Consider the following 18,588-nt stretch of genomic DNA (forward strand, 5'->3'; position numbering starts at 1 on the left):
TAATTAAAGGTATACGTCACTTCCCTGGGTATACGGGACACCGGTCTTGGTCCACCCCACGACGACCAGCCTATCCGAAAGGGTGTAAGACCTTAAAGGTCGCTGGTGAGAGAATCATTATTTATTTATTGAAAGGCTTATAATCATCGCCAGAATATGGATGATAATTAAGGATATGCATTATAATTTATTTGGCTAAAATAAAATAATTGAATTAAATAGTAAACCAACCGATTCTGAATTCAAGAGACTGAATTGAAAAGTGCATAGGGGAAGCAGTAGCACACATAAACATAAAAATAAATATATCCAAAGGATGAAAGATATACAGCTATATCAAACAACGTACCAAAACCTAAAACACCAAATCACCTCATTATACAAAGTAATAAGTGAAAGACACAAATAGAATGTGAAAATACAAAACGGATTTAGGATGACAAAGAAAAATAAAAAAGCATCTCTAGAAGGTAAATTAAGAATATGAGCTTAGAAACGTACAAAATTTTTAATAACTATAATCCTGCATAAAAACAACAGCAACTAGAAATCGTGTCAGAATGATTACATAAATAAAGCATCAATTTAAACAAGTCTGAAAACCACACAAGGCACAAATCCGCCATCCTAGCCTCTTCTGAATTTCTTCCCAAATATCTATTATATTTGTGAAGAATATCAACTTGAATAATTTTTAGATTATTTATTGTAATATTGATATGAGCTTTTCTACTATATTGAATCATATTTTTAAGCAAAAAAATGCCATAAAAGGCCATAAGTTATGTCGATTCCTAAATTTAATTGCAAAATACTTTTTAACAAATGAAAATCAAGATCTTCTTTTATTATTTTTTAAAACATTAAACTTTATTAAATTTAACAAAATTCTAGTATAGCAATGTTTTGTACTCGATGCTCCACAGTAACTCCCTTGACAACCAAAACAGCAAATCTTCTCTTTGTCTGCAAATTAAACAAAACTTTCCACAATGTTTTAAAAATTGCAGATAAAAAATAAAATTTAAAAAAATATATATGAATTCTATTTGCTAAGGAGATACTTTTTTAATACTTGTAGATGGTTTTCTGTAACAGATAAAGCAACAATCGTTTCGTGAATTCAACGCACGTATTCTAAAAGCGCCTTGGGAGAGGGAAAAAAAACCCCTTTTTTTGATAAATGCATAAAAGACAAGATTTCGAAATATTACTTAACCAGCGTTTTTGAAAGGTGGGTGAGAATTACGAACTTTGTTTGAGCGGCCAGAAACTTCTGGAAAGTCAGTGCTGATTTAAAATGTAGAAATGCATTTTTTTAGCAAATAAGGCACATTTCAATTCACGTGGAGAAACCCTTTCGCCACTTCAAGTGCCCTTTGTTCTGAAACAAAGGACAGGTTTTTGCTTCGCTAGGTGCTTATTTACTTTTAAAGGTACATTACCATATTTGTCTGATTTTTGAAAGCTCTGCAGATTTACGAATGTTGGAAAAAAATGCATGTAGGAGTGTGTTTCTTTACACAACAATTAAAGAAAGTTTCATTGATATTTTTTGTTTCATTTTCTTCTCTGAAAACTACTCATTTAGTTGAATGAGGAAAAAAAATATTTAAAAATGATGACTTTTTGGATTTTATAAAAGGATTCTATCACCGCTAGTCAGGATTTTTACTCTAGAAAATGAACTAAAAATGAATAAATAGACATCAAGTATTCTGTAAGAAGAATTTTAATGATGCTTAACTGCTTGTAAAATTGTTGCAGCCCTATGTAATTTTAATGATGCTTAACTGCTTGTAAAATTGTTGCAGCCCTATGTATTGTTTCACAAATCTTATCAATGAAAGATTTTAAATATTCTAAAATATCAAGGGAAAGAAAGACATGGAGATTTACATCATCAATTGTAGCTGGATAAAAATTATAAAGAAATAGTCATTATATTGGAATTTCCGATGAATTTCAAACTATTTTTCATTTCTATCGCATGGATTTCTATACCTTCCCTATCATGATAACTACTTAGAAAGTGGGGATCAACAGCAGGGAATGTTGACACATTGGATCAAGAGTGGTCATTTAGCTCAAAATAGTGGGTGGCAGTTCCCAAATTTTCACCGTGGCACCTGGGGAAGTTTGTACTTCTTAGCCCTTATTTGCATGATGATGGAAATTTCTATTGTAACATATAGGGAACAAAAAATTGTATACTCAAAATAGGTGCAATATAAATTGATTGTTGCAGGCAACTTTTTTCAAGACTATTGCGTAATAAGGAAAGCAGCTGTAAAAAAAATCAAATGTCACAATCATTATAGCGAGTTTGAACTTGTCATTTCGCTGTTTGTTGTGGTTGGCAGAAACGTGAGATTTCTTGAATATTGCCACATTGAAAAGAGGCAATCGACTCTCCATGACCGAATGGTCATAGCACTTGTCTCTTAATCAAGAGATCGTAAGTTCGAATCCCGCTAGAAACAATGCGATTCACAGTCTGTGTAAATATTTAATTCATTGATTTTATGTTTTCCTTTATTTCATGTTCCAGAAGATTCTGGACATTGTAGTTTACTAGACAAGTGTTCTGGTCTTTTCTTACTGTCTCCAGAAAAGTATTCTGGAGCTTTCCCTGTTAGTATAAAAACAGAAGATCTGTCAGTCACTGTATTCTCAGTTCAGAGTTGAGTTAATAAATTCGTTTAGCTCTACTTCTTGTGGGTGTCATTGAGTTCCACACTAAAGAACCTACGTGACAGTATTTTTTATAATTAATCTGAGATTTTTTTTGCTAATAAAAGCGAAAATGAGAGAAGAAATTTATAAGAGAGAGACATTGAAGTTTTTGTACTGAGCTCAACATGTAAATTTGCATGATGATGGATGTTTCCGTCATATTGTTTTTCAGTTATTTAATATTATATATTTACACTAGCATATTTTTACTTTAATCTATAGCATAAATTATATCATCTTGATTTATTTCATAAAATAAATCATGCAAAGAAGTTTTAACAGGGTTGACTCGTTGTCATATTTAACTTTCATAGTTTTATTTGCTTTTTCAATTCTCTTTCGTAAACTGATGCAATTTTACAGAACTACCATCCTGGATAGAAAAATATATTTTGGAAAGATACGATTATGAGATCTTGTGACAATTCATTGAAACAAAATTTAGCATCATGCATTTAACTGAATTTTTACTATCAGGAAAAAGATGTTCATTTCTTAGTGTTAAAGTTCAGAAAATTTTATTCTCGTTTGGTATCTCTTGTTGGAAGCCAAATTCTCACCAGTTGATCTCCTGCCCCCATGATATGTGTGAAATGTACTGAATCAGTTGAATATTGTTAGTGAAGCCAGTATACCCACATTTGATGTTATGGGCATATGGTATGCGTAAAATGCACTGTGTCAGTTGAATTTTAAAGTCCTTTCAGGAATAGAACAAAAGGTAAAATTAGATTCATTTATCATAGGCAAATACATGTTATATATGAATTATGGCACGCATCTGTATCAGTCGTTTCCAGGTTTTACATGTGCCTTATTTCATTTGCATTTGATGGATGTATAAGTGTATGGAAAAGTATCATGTATATATATTTGAATTTCAAAATGTCATGTAATCACATTTGAAATAATATTAGAATACGCTCGAGCATTATATTTTGAATATAATTTTTGCTTTTGTGTATATACATGTGAATAAATTTGTTTTTCTCTTTTAAATAAAAATATTTTTTCTCCATTATGGATCAGTAATTTTTTAGATTTCATTTCTTTTCTTTGTTATTTTTTTTTTCTTTTCTTCTTTCGATGTTAGAGTAATGTCAGCTTTCATGTTTTTAAATCCATTGTTCTGCTTTCATTGTAAAAGCCGTAAAGAATATCGGGTTTTCCGGTACAGTTACCATTTGTTTTGTCTTACTTCATTATAAGACAAAGTTTTGGTTTTTATTTTGTTCATTAACTCTGTTTTGATGCTAGTTTAACTACTGCTATCAACGCAGATTTTCAAATGTGTTTCCGTGACAGTATTATAAGCAAACATATAATTTTTCTTTTAATTGATCTTTCATAAAGTTGAATTTTTCATATCCATTCAACTGTTCAATAACCGTAATGAATACACGCACGGTAACATAATGCAATAGTATCTTGCAAACACGTAAAAATAAAAAAAGCTTGAAAGAGGTTCGTAGTTCTAATACAAAGCATTATGCCATAGTAATGCTTAATCCTGATTTGAATTTGGTTTGAGCATTACTTTTGAAAATGTATGATTAATTATAAAAACTTATAGCGTGCATAGAAAACTGTATTTAATATACTTATAACACGTGAGTATATACAAAGAGACACTAAAATTAAAAAAAATGAAAGGTTTTGATCTAAAATGCACTTCAAAGCTTTTTGAAAAAGGTATCAAATTTAGAGAAAAATTTGTCCAGTAATTAAATTAATATTGTAAAAAACTTTTTTTCAATCTTAAAAAATCACAAAATTAGTTTTTACACAATATTTAGCTCTAAATTATTAAGGAAAACTTTTTATATTATTGTTAACTTTTAATTAAAACACTAATTTAAATATTGTAAAGCTTATTGTCTGAGAAGTAAATAAGCGAAACATGTAGCATTTCTAGACGAGCTATTTGTTTTGTAAAGCTTTTCAATATTCTTTCTTGTTTCATAAATGCGTCATTAGTACAATTTGCAAATAAAACCGAATCTGATATAGTTACCATAACATACTGAGTTTATGCTAACTATCACATATATCCTTCGGTTTTTGCAATTATTTGATAATTGTTTAAAAATAATATAACTTTGTAATGTTCCTGTTAAAATAAGTTATGATTTTCAGATTCAATCCACTTATGGTAAGGCTTGTTCTTTATATCTTTTATTGTTACCAAAGATCTTAACACATTAGCAGCTAAGATCCCCATTTGGGAATTTTGGAAATTCGTCTGCAAGTTGAACGTAACAGAATTGTCATATCTGAAGCATTATATTTTTGGTTTATTTTTTATTTTATAATGAAATGCCATACATAAATATGTAATTTAATAGTTATAGTAACCGTCTGTTACTTACTCCATCTTTTATTTTTTATTGAATTGATACTATTTGATACTATTGTTATCTGATACTTATTGGTATTTGATACTTATTGGATATTGGTATTCGATACTTTTATATAAATATCAACTATTTTCAGATTTAAGCTTAATTTGAATATAATTATGTTGTTACCCAATTTTTTTGTGCATATATATATAATATATATATATATATATATATATATATATATATATATATATAACTTCTCCGTATTTTGTACATACATGTAACTTAAAAAAAAATTGCCAGTTATGGTTTAAACTTTAAAAAATGAATGCGCATAAAAACTGAAAACTAAACTTGGGATCAGAAAGCTTTAAAACATTGCATTTTTATTGGTTTATAACTAATATAAATCACGTTTAATATAATACGTGAAATTAAAAATATGAGAATATTTTAGATTCAAAATTTTGGTTCTAGATTAATTATAGATTAGATATGCTGTTAAAAATTTCCATTCTCATTCAGAATTGGAATTCATTGAATAAAAAAGATACATAGACAAATGTAAAATAAATTAAATATTTCCCTTCTTGTAAAAATTATAAAATGATTCCCCATAATTAAAAAAAAAATGCTAAATATGGAAAATAACTATTCAGAATATCATTTGCTGGAATTCCGAACAAAAACCCTGTTCAAGAACTTTCAGTTCACATTGAAATACCTTAGGAAAATGGTACATCGCATTATATTCGTATTAATCAATTCTAGTTGTTACTTGCCAGAGTTCTTTAAATATATTCTATAGAGTATCTAACATGATCAGGTTTGTAAATTCTAGTTCCTTTGTACGTCATCACGTCCAGCGCTCCCTTACCTGCTTCAATCCCAAAATCCTTTTACATAATTTAAATCGCTGTCATTGCATTCAAATTAACAGCATCAACGGGCAGGTTTCTTCAGCTGTGAATTTCCACTAATTGTGTGGAGAAATTGCACCATCTCCAAGATCTGGTTCCGAGATTAAACCTGAGACGAACCCATTGGTCCCCGAAGGGTATTTACCGCTGATCCGATTGGTGGGAGTTTGATGGGTGTTTGGCGAGCGCGCTGATTAAAGCTATTTATTTCGATTACCACGGATGCGTTGATTAGTTAGTCGGATCTGAATTTATACCAGCAAGTGTTTCTCTTTCAGATTGGGAGATAAACTACAGGATAAATCGATTAGCGCACTAAAGCGCAGCTTCCAGAGGATTTAAGGGAATGGACCGTCAACAGTCCGCTGAGGATACAGGGATATTCATTGACGCACTTTTAGATTAGTTCTGGAATTGGACGCTGCAGAAAGAAAGGAATGCTAAAGTGATGATTTTCAGTTCTAGTGGCCTAATGTGAAATGCAAATCTCTAATTTGAATTTTAAATACACCAGGTTGTTAATAATCATACATTTGCAAACAAATACAAAGGAAATCACAAACTATATATCTAAGATATCTAAGAAATTAAAGATACAGCGCCTCAAAAAGCCACTAGTCTGATTATGTAGATTTTACTTCCTCATGTATGAAGTGTGGAGAAAGTATAGTAATCGTCAAAAAATTATAACTTGAGATTTTGATGGATCTCCTCCTTCTCCTTCCTAAGTTAGAAAATAAATAAAATTTTATAGAATTTTACTTCCTCATGTATGAAGTGAGGAGAAAGTATAGTAATCGTCAAAAAATTATAACTTGAGATTTTGATGGATCTCCTCCTTCTCCTTCCTGAGTTAGAAAATAAATAAAATTTTATAGAATTTTACTTCCTCATGTATGAAGTGTGGAGAAAGTATAGTAATCGTCAAAAAATTATAACTTGAGATTTTGATGGATCTCCTCCTTCTCCTTCCTGAGTTAGAAAATAAATAAAATTTTATAGAATTTTACTTCCTCATGTATGAAGTGTGGAGAAAGTATAGTAATCGTCAAAAAATTATAACTTGAGATTTTGATGGATCTCCTCCTTCTCCTTCCTGAGTTAGAAAATAAATAAAATTTTATAGAATTTTACTTCCTCATGTATGAAGTGTGGAGAAAGTATAGTAATCGTCAAAAAATTATAACTTGAGATTTTGATGGATCTCCTCCTTCTCCTTCCTGAGTTAGAAAATAAATAAAATTTTATAGAATTTTACTTCCTCATGTATGAAGTGTGGAGAAAGTATAGTAATCGTCAAAAAATTATAACTTGAGATTTTGATGGATCTCCTCCTTCTTTTTCCTGAGTTAGAAAATAAATAAAATTTTATAGAATTTTACTTCCTCATGTATGAAGTGTGGAGAAAGTATAGTAATCGTCAAAAAATTATAACTTGAGATTTTGATGGATCTCCTCCTTCTCCTTCCTGAGTTAGAAAATAAATAAAATTTTATAGAATTTTACTTCCTCATGTATGAAGTGTGGAGAAAGTATAGTAATCGTCAAAAAATTATAACTTGAGATTTTGATGGATCTCCTCCTTCTCCTTCCTGAGTTAGAAAATAAATAAAATTTTATAGAATTTTACTTCCTCATGTATGAAGTGTGGAGAAAGTATAGTAATCGTCAAAAAATTATAACTTGAGATTTTGATGGATCTCCTCCTTCTCCTTCCTGAGTTAGAAAATAAATAAAATTTTATAGAATTTTACTTCCTCATGTATGAAGTGTGGAGAAAGTATAGTAATCGTCAAAAAATTATAACTTGAGATTTTGATGGATCTCCTCCTTCTCCTTCCTGAGTTAGAAAATAAATAAAATTTTATAGAATTTTACTTCCTCATGTATGAAGTGTGGAGAAAGTATAGTAATCGTCAAAAAATTATAACTTGAGATTTTGATGGATCTCCTCCTTCTCCTTCCTGAGTTAGAAAATAAATAAAATTTTATAGAATTTTACTTCCTCATGTATGAAGTGTGGAGAAAGTATAGTAATCGTCAAAAAATTATAACTTGATATTTTGATGGATCTCCTCCTTCTCCTTCCTGAGTTAGAAAATAAATAAAATTTTATAGAATTTTACTTCCTCATGTATGAAGTGTGGAGAAAGTATAGTAATCGTCAAAAAATTATAACTTGAGATTTTGATGGATCTCCTCCTTCTCCTTCCTGAGTTAGAAAATAAATAAAATTTTATAGAATTTTACTTCCTCATGTATGAAGTGTGGAGAAAGTATAGTAATCGTCAAAAAATTATAACTTGAGATTTTGATGGATCTCCTCCTTCTCCTTCCTGAGTTAGAAAATAAATAAAATTTTATAGAATTTTACTTCCTCATGTATGAAGTGTGGAGAAAGTATAGTAATCGTCAAAAAATTATAACTTGAGATTTTGATGGATCACCTCCTTCTTTTTCCTGAGTTAGAAAATAAATAAAATTTTATAGAATTTTACTTCCTCATGTATGAAGTGTGGAGAAAGTATAGTAATCGTCAAAAAATTATAACTTGAGATTTTGATGGATCTCCTCCTTCTCCTTCCTGAGTTAGAAAATAAATAAAATTTTATAGAATTTTACTTCCTCATGTATGAAGTGTGGAGAAAGTATAGTAATCGTCAAAAAATTATAACTTGAGATTTTGATGGATCTCCTCCTTCTCCTTCCTGAGTTAGAAAATAAATAAAATTTTATAGAATTTTACTTCCTCATGTATGAAGTGTGGAGAAAGTATAGTAATCGTCAAAAAATTATAACTTGAGATTTTGATGGATCTCCTCCTTCTTTTTCCTGAGTTAGAAAATAAATAAAATTTTATAGAATTTTACTTTCTCATGTATAAAGAGTGGGGAAAGTATAGTAATCGTCAAAAAATTATAACTTGAGATTTTGATGGATCTCCTCCTTCTCCCTCCTTCCTTAGAAAAACACATTTTTGGCTTTATATTTGTCTGTCTGTGACAAAGATAACTAAGAAACACTTTGAGTTAGAACGATGAAATTTAGTACACTGTTTTTCATCCAATCTGCTGATTCCTGTAAAATTTTTAGTAAATTCTAGTTAAAGGAAATATATCTGTCTTTCTGTTAAAATATGTCAACGAGATAACAAAAAAAAAAATTAAAGAGAGCTTGATAGATAATATTCGGGGAACATATTTAGCATCTATATTGTAGATATTTGTCAAATTTTGTGCTAATTCGAGCAAAGGCTTGACCGTCTGTTGGTTTGTATTTTCAGAAACATGCAAACACGATAACTCAAGAACACAGCGACTTCGATATATAGAATTTGATTTTTTGATTTTGTGACTACACGTGCTATAATTTCCAGTTATTTTAACTGTATGTCAGAGATTTATCACTAAATTTCGCACTTATTAATTTTTTTAAAAAAATGTCTTGGTAACTATTTAAATTTAATAAAAGTGTAAATATTTCCTGAATTTTGGTAATTAATTTTTTTTACCTAATTACAAATTATAAATTACGTTGTTGTCCTTAAATTGAATCCGTTTTCATTGTTCCAATAAATATTTAATTGCATAATTTTCTTCTATTATTGAGAACTCAAGAATAAGGATTATGTTTAATATCTGTATATTTTGCGTGATTAATAAAAAAGTGAAGTTACTCTAACACGAAATTTAGAAGATATTTGACTAAGCATTTGCATTTTTAATAGTGTTATGATGCCATGGAAATCATCTCCATTAGAAAGGTTCATGTACACAGTGAACAGAACTTAAGTAAGACGATCGAAATAACACTTCTTTAACGTCTGACAGTTTGGAGATATGATATACACCAATTTATATGTAAAGGATTAATCTGATATTGAGTATAACAGTTACCGGCTTAGTATGAAACGCCAACATTCTATAGAATGATAAGGCTGTTATATAAATGATGGGCGTTCTTCAAAAATACAAATGCTATTCTGAAACATAAGAGTGCTATTAAAAAATTTTCAAAGTACGTAGAGAAGAATGAAATTTGTACAAAACAAAATTTATGCCTTTTTTATTAAGGGAAACAAAATTTCCATATACAAAAAATAAGAAATTAAAATTGCTTCTTGTGGTAACATGGTGGACTTGAACGACATTTTTGTTTACATTTCATTACATTTTTTTACAAAGATATTTCATATATTGGGATATATTTTATGAATCCTTGTCAGCTTCCACTGGTTTCAGCAATTGCGATTGACCACAGACTAATTTCGGAGTTAGGAATATCTTCAATTCTGAACAAGTCCTCGGAGCATAAACGGAATTGTGATCTCGCATATACTTGATTTAAAATTCCATCAGAAGCTCCAAGTAGGTAGAAACCATCCTCTGTCGCAGTCATCAGATCTGCCAATTAATTGCACGAATCGAGATGTGTTTTAACGGATTCTCATTTGGCATTCCACAGAATGCTTAGAACATATGTGAAATATGAATCATTTCATACAATGCCGGATAGTTTGAGGAATTATATACAATGGCTAGGCATTCTATAGAATGCTGGTAACATAACCAATATTCCATGCAAACCAATGGAGTAAAAGGGTCTAATAGTAAATCTTTTGTATTATTGAATAATTACTTGCATGATGTGTATTCGTTACCACAACTATTAAATATGCAGTATTATCATGTGTTCCTATTAGACCATTATGTTTCTTAACAAATGTTAGTTTACTACCCTTGTTTCAACATATCTTTACCGATAATCTATTGATTATACAGTAAGTCATAGGTAGTTTGATTGAGTGTTGTTTAGAAGTGAAACTTTGGATTCAAAATATGAACAACATGGATTGGATGACCCTTATCTATGAAGATCTGCTGAAATAGCGTATTCCTTATAGACATATCGATTAAATATATTTTATCTGTGTCAATGACAAAATTTTAAAAGCAGAATACCGCCTCAAAATATCATTCTTATCATATAATCAAAATTCAGAGTTAGAAGGTTAAGACTAAATTAGCTTTAAGTCTGTCCGATAACCAATATAACCAATACAAAACAAACCGTAGGTTTAATGGCTTGAAAAAGAGAAAAAAATACATTTCTTTACCCCCTCCAGCCTTTTAAAAGATTGTTTTCAGATTTTATCCATCCGTGACCTAAAAGTTAAAAAAAAGAATAACAAACGAATTCTTTCTCAAGGCGATTAACTGCTAGGGAACATCAATAAACCAAAATCCAATCTGGGATTCACCGATTCAAACTCTTGGCATCACGAGAGAGTCAGCAATCTGGAGGGTGAAAAAAAATCGAAGAAACAAATAAAAGATGCACACCACAAAATCAAATAATTTAACGAGCTGCGAGGTGTCACGTTTTCTGTGTGCCAGAAATCAATAAATTCGATTCAGAATTCGAACAAGGCATGCATTCGGAAACAGCTGATCCAATGGCTTTGCATGTCCTTAATTCGAATAACGGGCTTATGCGAGATCGATGATTCCCCACTCAAATGAGCAGAGGGCCTTGCAGATTGCGTTCCGACTGGGAAATGAGTTGTCATTTGTACGCAGCTGTGATTATCATGGTGAAAATCGTAATGGGCTTTATACATGGGACGACACGATTAGCAGCATCAAGCAAAGTAAGATTGTAAAGGTGGTACGTGCAAAGGTTGCTTTATCAATGTGATAAAGATACGTGATATTTCAATCTGTGTGAAAGAGTAGCATTGTAATGTTGGATGTGTAGAGTTGTCAGATGTATTGTTATTTAAATTCTTAAAGGCAAAGTTCTATTTATGATAAAATTTAGTTGCCAATCAAATTTTTGCTCTCAAGTTTATATTATAATTAGAACGATTTGAGTATATTATACTTATAGAGTAATAATTTGCGATGTAAAAGGAAGTCTCATTTCACAGCAAGCAATTCAAGATTACAATATTACGTGAGGAGTTTTCGAATGTTAAGCTGTTAGTATAATGCCATCAAAAACATAACTTGTAAAAAAAACCAAGTCTCGCAACTCAGTTCTTCTATCGTAAAAAGTTGTGAGATCCATGTAATATCAAGTCGGCCAATTTATTCAGTCTCTACTTAAGGGTTCTTCTGTCTTAAGTTATTACGTAATTAGCTAACTTAACAACATCTTATAGTGACCATATCAATATTAAAATTCTTTTATGGTTTAAATAAATAGATTGACTTGGCCATCGCATGAAATGTATGTTATTAAACACAATGTATCTTTACATTAAATTAGATTACATTGACATATTATATTAAATTAGTTTGTTTAGTGCGATTGCCAAGTCAATCTATTTATTTAAACTATAAAAGATTTTTAATATTGATATGGTCACCATAAGATGTTGTTAGGTTAGCTAATTACGTAATAACTTAAGACAGAAGGACCCTTAAGTAGGGACTGAATAAATGGACCGACTTGGTATTACATGGATCTCACAACTTTTTACGATTTTTTATCTGCCGTGCCCCCAGATAAAATATATAAGATTTTTAATTTCTACTACTGTACATCCTTATAAATTTATGTCAATCTAAAAATATTAAAACATGATGATGATGAAAATTTCTAGTCTTTTACCAGTAGTTTGAAGATTTTAAGAAACTTTTGTTGGCCGTTTCCTCTTATACAAAACAGTAGTTAATGAACATATCAGCTAGTAATATTAACCCTTCTTGTTCTTCTTGTGTACAGCCGACAACCCATATGAACATATCAGCGAAGTGCCACCAGTGAACGTAGCAGTATCGACAGGATGTCAGTCATATTAACCCCTGTTTATAGGCTTAATTCAGTGGTAACGGGGTGTCTGACTGTAATTTAAAAAAATGCGATCATTCTTATAATTTGCGGTGTGTAATTTTTGTCAGGTAAGTATATGCATGCCTAACCATAGAAAAAAAGGCTTTGCATTTTTGTCTAGCTCTAAAATGCCTTGAGCATTGTGAGTGATTGCATATGCATTTTGTTTTCTCTTATACGAAGTATACAAAGAGAAAGTATTGTTGCCTTCAAAGAATTCTCGTCTTCGATATTTTAATGAATCTCCAAGGCCTGACTTTTCTGTGCGTATCCGAAGATTTAACATTCAGAAATTGACTTTTCTGTACGTTTCCGAAGATTTAACCTTCAGAAATTGACCTTTCTGTACGTTTCCGAAAATTTAACTTTCAGAATTGACCTTCCTGTATGTTTCCGAAGATTTAACCTTCAGAATTGACCTTTCTGAAGGCTTATAATGTTTCCAAAAAACACATTTTTGAATTGCATCTGTCTATTTGTCATTAAACACGATAATTTAAAATTTGCTCTGTGATAGATAGAAGACATTTAATTTATAGGCATATTTTTTTAAAAAAATTTCTATTAAACTTTAGATGAAATCAATGTACAAGAAATTTTTATCCCTATCGGTCCGAGTATAAATCGACATAATAATTACGAAAAATAAAGAACTAAATGAATAAAAATTGGAATAGCATCATATCATTTACACTATAGATCTAATATTGTATACATATTTGTCAACGCGTTTATATTCGAATGCAAAAAAACACAATAACGCAGAAATGTAAAGATCTACCTAATGGAAATTAAATAATAAATATTATTTTGTTGCTAAAATTGCTATTCTAAACTAAACTTTAGTTTCATTTGGTCGAAACAAGGCGTCAATTTTTGCTTCTTTTTAAGATTTAAAGTGGACTAAAATTATGCTTCACGAAATGTTTAAGTGTTCTCTTAGAAAGGATGATAATCTAGCTTAATTTTTAATTAATAAAAATTTCAAAAAGTGTATCTGAAGAGCAGGACTCCATTTCATAAGTGCATGAGTGCAAAATTTAGAAATTCTAGATCAAATAGTCAATTCTGATAAACGCCAATTCTGACTTTCTATCTTGGTCATGTCGGGATAATCATTGCTTTTAATACATTACTACTACTATTAATATTTTTTCCAATATAGTAGCATTTATTTATATTATATACTCTAAAAAATTAGATTCAAAAGCCATTAAACATATGAAAACTAATTTTACGTTAAAATAATCATGCTTCTGAAGTATAAATTCATAAAGGAGTACTTGTAAGCTTTAATGATGTAACATGCTGTATCATTCAGCTGGTATAGTTTTTGGCATTAAACCACACACCAATAATCGTACACAAACAAGCTGATACTTATTATATTTTATTATGAATACAGTCATAGTGAATGATATTTTTGAAATTAGATATTAAAATATGTATTTTTTTACATTAATCCGTAACTGGAATGGGAATCGAAATAAAACCGCGTTGTTCATCAGCTGTGATTATCACTTGGTATTTTGTCCTTGAATACTTTCAAGTAGTACTTTCAGCTGTATGTTGGTAAAAGTCTAAGTATGAATACGTGCGTATAACCGAATTATTATTTTTCAAAATTTCTGTTTTTATCAATGGAGTCATTGACTTCGCGTCTCTGAAACTGCTTTCAATAATACAAGAAGAATAAAGAAATATTCTTGAAATTATATTTTAAAATATTGTATTCATTTTTGTTTGTTAAATTTTAACAGTTATTAACTTTAGTGTAATTCCGTAATATCTAAACGAAGTAAAAAGAGTGTAAAGTAAGAAAAAAGTAACTCATTAAAAGATTGTTTAGGTTTTTCTTATAACATCTTTCAAACATTTAATATTATAGCATTTAAAATTTTTAATATTTTTGGTAACTACATGATTTTCAGAATATATTGCATTTCCAAAATAAATTCTAATGCTGTTTACAAAGACAAAAAAAAAAAAAAATCTAACAATGGTGTCATTTTGACGCCATAGATCTGGCCGCGTGAGGAAACTCATATTCCCACTTATGGGTTAAAGCTCAATTTTTACCTTTCAGAGATCTGTTCCGATTTTTTAAGTTATGGTAGAATTTTCCTTCGTTTTAAAACTCACACTGCGTGACAATTTTATTGAGGATTTAAAAATCTTACTTAATCTTGCAATCAATTGACCCAGAATGTATTTATGATCACACAAAGATCTCAAGTTTGCTCACAAATCAAAGCAGACTAAACCCTCAGCACAAACATTCAGCACAGCTACATGCAAATCCTGATGATTTGCATGTATCCGGGCTGCATAATCAAACGTGGTAATCTTTCACAGGAGCTCAATCAATAAGCCTTAAGTCACATAGCTATGCATCAAAGATCAAGTCACTTGAGACTCTATCCCCAGCATGTTAAATCGTGTCTAAGTACTGAAATTTCGCTTCATCACTGACTGATACTCAGCCTTTGATGATTTAATCGCTTCCGAGAATACGTGTAACAGAAACACTCAATAATGCAACGGGGGGCACTGGCAGAATGGGGGTGAAGAAATAAGTAGAGACCAGAAAGAGGTGTTTAGTCGGTTCTGCATTCGCAATTTGTCGTTTAATTTTGGTTAAAATAGGGCACATCTTTGAAGAGGGGCGCAAGATTGATAGTTGGCAAAGATCTGTGGAATATAAGTTAATTTATTCGAATTTTAGCTTTGAAGAATCAAAGCAATAGTCTGTCTGTACTCTTATCAATATCTAAATAAATTGTTCATACTTTGATATTTATAATATGGAGTTCAAGAACAAAAACACACTCAAGTAGCAGTGTGTAAGAATGGGATACAGTCATCCAACATGATATAATATCCAGATATAGGAAGAACGTTTAGAAATTGAGATCAAAACACAATTGACCACAAATATCCCAAATGAGGCCTGTATTGAATGACGGCAGATTGAATAATCTTAATCCCAAACCTTAAAACACAAAACTGCATTAAAAAAATCAAATAATATTTACAATTAAATAACGTGAATATTCAAAATATTAAACCAAGAATAAATGTACTATCAATAAGAGTAAAATATAATGTTATTTGAGTTTGTCTTATGGATTTTATGTTATATCTTAATTAAGAGAAGAGTACTTGTTTCACCATGTAGTAACTTATTACATTTATTTATTCTATATGGCTTTTTACAGTTATCTCTGAGGAAAGAAATAAAAATTCCTGGATTATTTAATTTTGAGCTTTATTCTCTTAAATCACCATAGTAAGTTTGAAAATTATAAATAAACAAATAAATGTAAGGTAAGAAACGATTGTATTTGGATGATATTTTCTAAGCTATAAAATACATCGTAATTTTGCAAATTTCCGTAGAGTCATTACATTATACTAAAAAGTAATAATGGATGAGTATCAGCGATTTATGAATATATATAAAATATTTATGAGGATTATTATTTAGGTAAATTCACTCTAATAGTTTTTAACAGGTAATTTCTAAACTAATTTAGATAGACGCAGAGTAAAAAGTAAAAAAAAAAAAATACTGATTTAAAGAATTATACTTCATATTATTTCATTCAATGAATGCATTGCTTAAAAAATTATGAAGTCTCTGGATTTAGTTCCTCTGTTAATTATATTGTGAATAATAGTATTGGCTCACTAATGTTTTAAAGAAAAAAATGCTTTAGAGATCGAAACCGACCGACTTATAAAGATTCATATCTCTTAAATGATTTCAGACAATATCTTCACTCTCTACTTTATGGAAGTTAATCTAATCCAGGAATTACTCTTTCTCGAGGCGACCAGTGACTGGTCTAAATTAATTCTATGTAAAGTCTCACGACTCAACCTGAATGAATAGCAGAAAAATGGAGCTTACTTTTTTAAGTAAAATTTTGCAATTATTTCAGCCATGAATATATGAGTGGAGAAATTGCCAATGAAACAAAGTAAAATAAAATTCTTCGTCCGAGCATCATCCAATTGGCACAATATGGCTAACTTTAAAAGTTTAAAAATTAAATATTTGATAATTAAGTTACAATTAATGCTCTATATGTTTTTAATGTCCGTGTAGTTAATAAATGTTTAAGTTGTCAAAAAAGCAAATATATAGACTTAAAGTGCTAATAGCTTTAGATTTATCATGGTGAAATCAATCATTTATAAATGCTTGAGGTAGAAGATAGTATTTTAAAACTAAGGTACTAGACCATTTTAATTTTTTACTGTACATATTTCTTTTAACTAAAATTTAATTAAAAATTTATAAAAAAAATGCTCTTATATCAAATTTTAAAATTCATCATGTTCGTTATCATGTTTGACACACTATATAGATAAAATATGAAACTTTTTAATCTATAAGTTTACTGATTCAAATAATTATTCATCATTTATATTGTTGAGAAAGTAAGAATATTAATTATCAAAATTACTCACTCTCTGAAACATACATTTTGTAAAAAAAATTCCAACAAGATACTATCATTTGACATCAAATTCACTTAATAAATAGTATCAATAAATTTAATTATATGTTATCTTAACTTGTACGGATTCGATTTAATGTTAATTGAAATATTGATATCTAAATCTAATTGGTTTGGATCATGTAATATGCATCTTGTAAATTCTTTCAATATCTTTATAGCTCTTATGCAACTGAAAAAATGTCACATAGAACTTAATTTTCCAGTACTAGTCTAACATAGCACTAAACAAAAATTCACAAATGCTAAACACAAACTCACATGTAATAGAAAATTTAAAAGCTTTTCTTTTACTTATTTATTTGATGGCAGCTGAAATATTAAAACAAAAATTTTGACTTAATATTCTTTTTTTTTCTTTTTTTTTAAAGTACCTGAACAAAAAATAGTATGAAATTTTAAACTGAATGCTGCTTTGTTTTCTCTTTCCTCAATGACAATTAAAAAATAAATACAAAAACTTTCAATTTAAAACTATTTCTCATTCTCGTTCTTTTGATGTTAATTAAGCTCAAATTTATATAGTTCTTCGAAATTTCATAACATTTCTGTTTTCAATTCTTTTGATGGCAGATATTTGTATTCTTTATTATTTTCTGCGGTTGTCATTCTATATTTTAAATCATTTTTGTGCATTTTAACTAACCTCAATATTTTTCGAATGCATTTATTAATAGACTTATTCTATTCTATTATTGCATATAATATTTTCAGTCAGGAATAGAATTTGTTTAAAAATAATATCTGCTATTTCTCTCAAAATAAGTTCTGTAACAAACAAACGAAATAAAACTTCTCATGCAGGAAATGTTCTGTATCTTGTTTTGTATGACTGCATCAGCTTTAATCAAATTATTTATTTCTTTGCTTGCAGATAAAACTCTCCACTGCAAGAGGAAGCCCGTAGTGAACTGATTGTCCAATCCTCGAGACGTGTTAGAAGTGCTCTTCTACCAACCTGGATGAGAAATGATCAGAGACCCACCATTCACGGCTCACATTCTTGAGCATCTGCTGTTTTTATTTGTATCTTCTGTACCTGTTATCAGTAAGTAGACCTCTACCTCTTTGTTATTATAGAGGATGTAACTCATAGGTGTTCAACTCAATGTTTCAGAACAAATCAGAAAGTTGCAAATGACGTGTATTGTAAATGAATGAAGGTTTACTTTTTTTTTTTAACATTAATGTAGCCTTGTTGGAAGGAGTTCATTCAGAGAAATCAGC

At 29.6% G+C, this 18,588-nt stretch overlaps 1 protein-coding gene across 2 annotated transcripts in view; it reads left to right on the forward strand.

The window, feature by feature from the left end:
• The window catches only part of LOC129983636 (uncharacterized), an 876,385-nt gene that overhangs the window by 427,390 nt on the left and 430,407 nt on the right, over positions 1-18,588 (forward strand). For both annotated transcript variants that reach the window (XM_056093174.1, XM_056093175.1), the window contains one exon: positions 18,236-18,409. In XM_056093174.1, coding sequence (XP_055949149.1) covers positions 18,331-18,409 — 79 coding nt within the window. In that variant the 5' untranslated portion in view covers positions 18,236-18,330. The remainder of the gene's footprint in view (positions 1-18,235; positions 18,410-18,588) is intronic.

This window comes from Argiope bruennichi, chromosome 9, assembly GCF_947563725.1.
Source record: "Argiope bruennichi chromosome 9, qqArgBrue1.1, whole genome shotgun sequence".
In the NCBI taxonomy this organism is placed as follows: Eukaryota; Metazoa; Arthropoda; class Arachnida; order Araneae; family Araneidae; genus Argiope; species Argiope bruennichi.